Source organism: Sander lucioperca, chromosome 23 (assembly GCF_008315115.2).
Source record: "Sander lucioperca isolate FBNREF2018 chromosome 23, SLUC_FBN_1.2, whole genome shotgun sequence".
Classification (NCBI taxonomy): domain Eukaryota; kingdom Metazoa; phylum Chordata; class Actinopteri; order Perciformes; family Percidae; genus Sander; species Sander lucioperca.
The window spans coordinates 5105835-5110834 of record NC_050195.1 but is presented as its reverse complement, the minus strand read 5'-3'; the positions used below and the strand labels follow the sequence as shown (position 1 = coordinate 5110834).

Genomic DNA, 5000 nt, shown 5'->3' with positions numbered 1-5000 from the left:
CATCTGTACTGGTGAGACTGCTTTAGAGCTGGAGCCACAGGTGTAATGTAACTAAGTACATCTACTCTAGTACTCTACTTAATAGTAATGTTAAGTCCAAATGTTGAGGTACTTGACACACAGAGACACAGAAACACACACACACACACCCACCCACACACACACACACACACACACACACACACACACACACACACACACAGCTTTAGTTACTAGTTACTTTACACATTCAGATTACTGCACACACAACACATGTAGTTTATAAAATCTGATGTTTGATTATAAAGTAAACTAGCCAACAATGTAACGGCTAGAAGTCACGCTGAGATGATTAGACCATTAAACACACAACTGTGTGTGTGTGTGTGTGTGTGTGTGTGTGTGTGTAGACCATTAAACACAACTGGTTGGAGAGACAGAAAGACATATTTTCCTGATGATACTGACTTTTTACTTGCAGGACTTTAACTTGTAACAGAGTGTTTGTACAGTGTGGTGTTAGTACTTTTACTGCAGTAATCTGAATACTTATATACCCAGTGAACTGTAACCCGGCTCTCCTTCCTGTGGTTGCAGGGTCCCGTCTCCTCCTACTTTGTACGTCGACACGGTTTCTCCGAGAGCTGCCGAGTGGCGGCGTTCACCGGAGACAACCCCGGTAAGTCTCAGAGGACAGTTTGATCTGGACAGACCTAAACTGTAATGTCTCTAGAGCTTAGATCGGCCCAAAAAATCAAGCCCGAACCTGCCCGAGCCCGAGCACGTTGCGTCCGAGCCCGGCCCGGCCCGACACATTAACTGTAATTATGAGCCTGAGCCCGATTTAAACCAGACACTTTTTTAACACGTGGGCCGTTATAACTGACGTTCTCAACTACAATTCAGAGTTGTTAGAACTGCAGAAATCTGTTTAGAATAATACAACAAGGACGAAGCTGTAAACTGCTGTTAGTTTATTCAGAATGGAACGGATCACAGATGGATCTGAATGAAGAAACGTAAAAAAAAAGAAACAATGATGAACAACGTATTGTTGTCACTGCCCAGGACTTGTTTAAACTGCTTCCATACCTCCGACATTCCTCCACACTTGCTCAAAGTTAATTCTCCTGTTTTTCTTTTTTTCTTTACATCTTCAAGCTCCCGGTGTGATGCGTGCGAGAGGAGGAGACTCCGCGCATGACACGTGCTGCATTTAGTAACTGCAGCCTAACTTTTGTACACATTTGTTACTTTTATATAGCCTATATATATATATATATATTTATAATATTTCTGATTATAGTATAGCTATCTCCCCACCCAAATAGGATAGTAAGGTAATGGATAAAAAAAAAAAAAATAATTGCTTGGCCCGAGGATGTGGCGGAAAATAACGGCCCGAGCCCGACCCGAGGTCCGCTCGGGCTCGGGCTTGGGCCGAGAATCTAAACTCTAAGACTTGCCAGATTGAGGGTTATAGGTTGTTTAATGGTCAACATTAAACAAACATATTGGTCTAATTATTTATAAAGGAGTTTTGGGCCATGCACATTACGGGAGTTTCCCGGGAGAAAAAACAAACTGGGAGGGGTCCGGGAGATAGGGCTAAAGAAACAGTGTTGGCAGGTAGGGTGTAAACTCCGACCTAAGTTACAACTTAGGTTCAAACTAGTCTACGTTTGAACTTAATCGATCCTTCAAATCCACGATTCAATTTATGATTTAAACATTATTTTTCAAAAGGGAGAAAGAAAATACTAATGGCCCGATCCTGCTTTTGATTTCAATAGTAGAAATGGAAAGCTCCTACCCTGAACAATTAGAAAGTCTAAATGATTATTCTTATTAAAATGAGTTTTCTCTCCTTCTCAGCGTCTCTGGCAGGAATGAGGCTGCAGCCAGGAGACATCGCTGTGAGTTCACCACCTGACGCTCATTCACAGGACTGTCCTCAAGTCATTATGTCATCAACTGTGTGTGTGTGTGTGTGTGTGTGTGTGTGTGTAGGTGAGTCTGGGTACCAGTGACACGGTCTTCCTGTGGATCCAGCAGCCTCGCCCGGCGCTGGAGGGTCACGTCTTCTGTAACCCCGTGGACTGGCGAGCGTTCATGGCTCTGCTCTGGTACGTCTGTTCCTCCCCTCTGGAGCAGGAAGAGAGAGAAGGAAACAGGAACTAAGGGAGGTAAAGGGAAGGAAGGAGGGAGAGAAACGGCCGGCAGGAATAAACTAAACTAATGACGGTAGGAACAACATATGGAACAAATGTTGAGTTGTTTTTAGACATATTAATGCAGAAATGTTCCAGTCTTTAGAAGTCTGTAGGAGCGATAAAGACAGAAGGAAAGTTTTGGGCTGAAAGGCAGCGATGGAGAGAAGAATGGAGGAAAAGAAAAGAAAGTTTTCACAGATGTTTGTGAAACCTGCAGGCTGGCCAGAGGCTGAGAACGTTGAGAGAGAGAGAGAGAGAGAGAGAGAGAGAGAGAGAGAGAGAGAGAGAGAGAGAGAGAGAGAGAGAGAGAGAGAGAGAGAGAGAGAGAGAGAGAGAGAGAGAGAGAGAGAGAGAGAGAGAGAGAGAGAGAGAGAGAGAGAGAGAGAGAGAGAGAGAGACTCCCTCAGGTTTATTGATTTCTTCAACAGCAAAGAAAAAAAACTGTTTGCTGCTGCAGCCTCAGTGTGTTGCTTCCTTGCTTCCTTCTTTCCTTCCTTCTTTCCTTCCTTCCTTCCTCCTTTCCTTCCTTCCTTCCTTCCCTTCCTTCCTTCCTTCCTTCCTTTGTTAATCTGTTACTTTCTTCTGTACGTTACATTGTCATTTCAAAATAAAAGCTCTCAGTAGAATATCACATAATACATTAGAAAGGTGTGTGTGTGCGTGTGTCGCAGCTTTAAGAACGGTTCTCTGACGAGGGAACGAATCAGGAACGAGTGTGCTGGAGGATCATGGGAACTTTTCTCCGCCGCCTTGAGAGACACGCCGCTCGGGAACAACGGAAACATCGGTGAAGCTTCTTCCTGCGTCGTGTCTCTCTTCCTCTCCTCCAACTTTACTTCCTTCCTTCTTCAACTTTACTTCCTTCTCCTTCTATTTCCTTTTTAACTACCTTCATTAGTTTCCTTTCTTCTTCCTTTCTTTCCCTGTTGCTTCGATTCGTGTGTGTGTGCGTGTGTGTGTGCTTTATACTTTATTTCTTCTTCCTCTATGCTTTCCCATCCTTCTTTTCATCTTCCTTTCTTTTCTACCTTTGTTTGTTTATAACTCCTTCCCTCCCTCTGATTGTTGTTTTCTGTATTTCCAGGCTTTTATTTTGACAGTATTAAGATCACACGTGTGTGTGTGTGTGTGTCTGTGTGTGTCTGTGCTTGTGCGTTTGTGTGTGTGTGTATGTGTGTGTCTCTGTGCGTGTGTGCGTGTGTGTGTGTGTGTGTGTGTGTGTGTGTGTGTGTGTGTGTGTGTGTGTGTGTGTGTGGTTGTTTTCTGTATTTCCAGGCTTTTATTTTGACAGTATGGAGATCACACCTCCTGCAGTCGGAGTTCACCGCTTCGACTCAGACGACAACAAGGTCGGTGGAGAGTATTCAGACTCCTTCTCTTAAAATATTCCTGATTGATGAGACGGTGATCAGTCTGTCCCGTCCAGACGCAGTGTTTAAACCCAAACGGTTTCCAAATTGTAACGTTTTAGGGGCTCAGAAACACTGCAGTGGAGATATAGTCTAAAACATGTTCACCTTGTTCCTCTCCTCTATCCCGTTTTCATCCTGTTCCTGTCCTCCGTCCTGTGGTCACCTGTTCCTCTCCTCCGTCCCGTGGTTACCTGTTCCTCTCCTCCGTCCCGTGGTTACCTGTTCCTCTCCTCCGTCCCGTGGTCACCTGTTCCTCTCCTCCGTACCGTGGTCACCTGTTCCTCTCCTCCGTCCCGTGGTCACCGGTTCCTCTCCTCCGTCCCGTGGTCACCGGTTCCTCTCCTCCGTCCCGTGTTCACCTGTTCCTCTCCTCCGTCCCGTGTTCACCTGTTCCTCTCCTCCGTCCCATATTCATCCTGTTCCTCTCCTCCGTCCCGTATTCATCCTGTTCCTCTCCTCCGTTCTGTGTTCATCCTGTTCCTCTCCTCCGTCCCGTGGTCACCTGTTCCTCTCCTCCGTCTCGTGGTCATCTGTTCCTCTCCTCCGTCCCTTGGTCATCTTGTTCCTCTCCTCCGTCCCGTGTCACCTGTTCCTCTCCTCCGTCCCGTGGTCACCTGTTCCTCTCCTCCGTCCCGTGGTCACCTGTTCCTCTCCTCCGTCCCGTGGTCACCTGTTCCTCTCCTCTGTCCCGTGGTCACCTGTTCCTCTCCTCCGTCCCGTGGTCACCTGTTCCTCTCCTCTGTCCCGTGGTCACCTGTTCCTCTCCTCCGTCCCGTGGTCACCTGTTCCTCTCCTCTGTCCCGTGGTCACCTGTTCCTCTCCTCCGTCCCGTGGTCACCTGTTCCTCTCCTCCGTCTCGTGGTCATCTGTTCCTCTCCTCCGTCCCTTGGTCATCTTGTTCCTCTCCTCCGTCCCGTGTCACCTGTTCCTCTCCTCCGTCCCGTGGTCACCTGTTCCTCTCCTCCGTCCCGTGGTCACCTGTTCCTCTCCTCCGTCCCGTGGTCACCTGTTCCTCTCCTCTGTCCCGTGGTCACCTGTTCCTCTCCTCCGTCCCGTGGTCACCTGTTCCTCTCCTCTGTCCCGTGGTCACCTGTTCCTCTCCTCCGTCCCGTGGTCACCTGTTCCTCTCCTCTGTCCCGTGGTCACCTGTTCCTCTCCTCCGTCCCGTGATTACCTGTTCCTCTCCTCCGTTCCGTGGTCACCTGTTCCTCTCCTCCTTTCCTCTCCTCCGTCCCGTGTTCACCTGTTCCTCTCCTCCATCCTGCAGGTGTCCTCTCTGAGTCCCGTGGAGGAGGTCCGGGCGCTGCTGGAGGGTCAGTTTCTGTCCCGGAGACTCCACGCTGAGAGGCTCGGATACTCCATCAGTAAGATCTGCTTCCTCTCTTTCTTTCTCTTC

General features: G+C 48.2%; 2 protein-coding genes across 3 annotated transcripts in view; one reads left to right on the top strand and one right to left on the bottom strand.

The window, feature by feature from the left end:
* LOC116057839 (protein NLRC3-like) overlaps positions 1 to 5000 on the bottom strand; it is a 556293-nt gene that overhangs the window by 187496 nt on the left and 363797 nt on the right. The window lies entirely within an intron of this gene.
* The window catches only part of xylb (xylulokinase homolog (H. influenzae)), a 41915-nt gene that overhangs the window by 8130 nt on the left and 28785 nt on the right, over positions 1 to 5000 (top strand). For both annotated transcript variants that reach the window (XM_031310433.2, XM_035998182.1), the window contains exons 9-15: positions 1 to 11; positions 577 to 658; positions 1855 to 1895; positions 1990 to 2105; positions 2864 to 2979; positions 3468 to 3541; positions 4872 to 4968. The exon at positions 1 to 11 is cut by the window's left edge and continues 108 nt beyond it. In XM_031310433.2, coding sequence (XP_031166293.2) covers positions 1 to 11; positions 577 to 658; positions 1855 to 1895; positions 1990 to 2105; positions 2864 to 2979; positions 3468 to 3541; positions 4872 to 4968 — 537 coding nt within the window. The remainder of the gene's footprint in view (positions 12 to 576; positions 659 to 1854; positions 1896 to 1989; positions 2106 to 2863; positions 2980 to 3467; positions 3542 to 4871; positions 4969 to 5000) is intronic.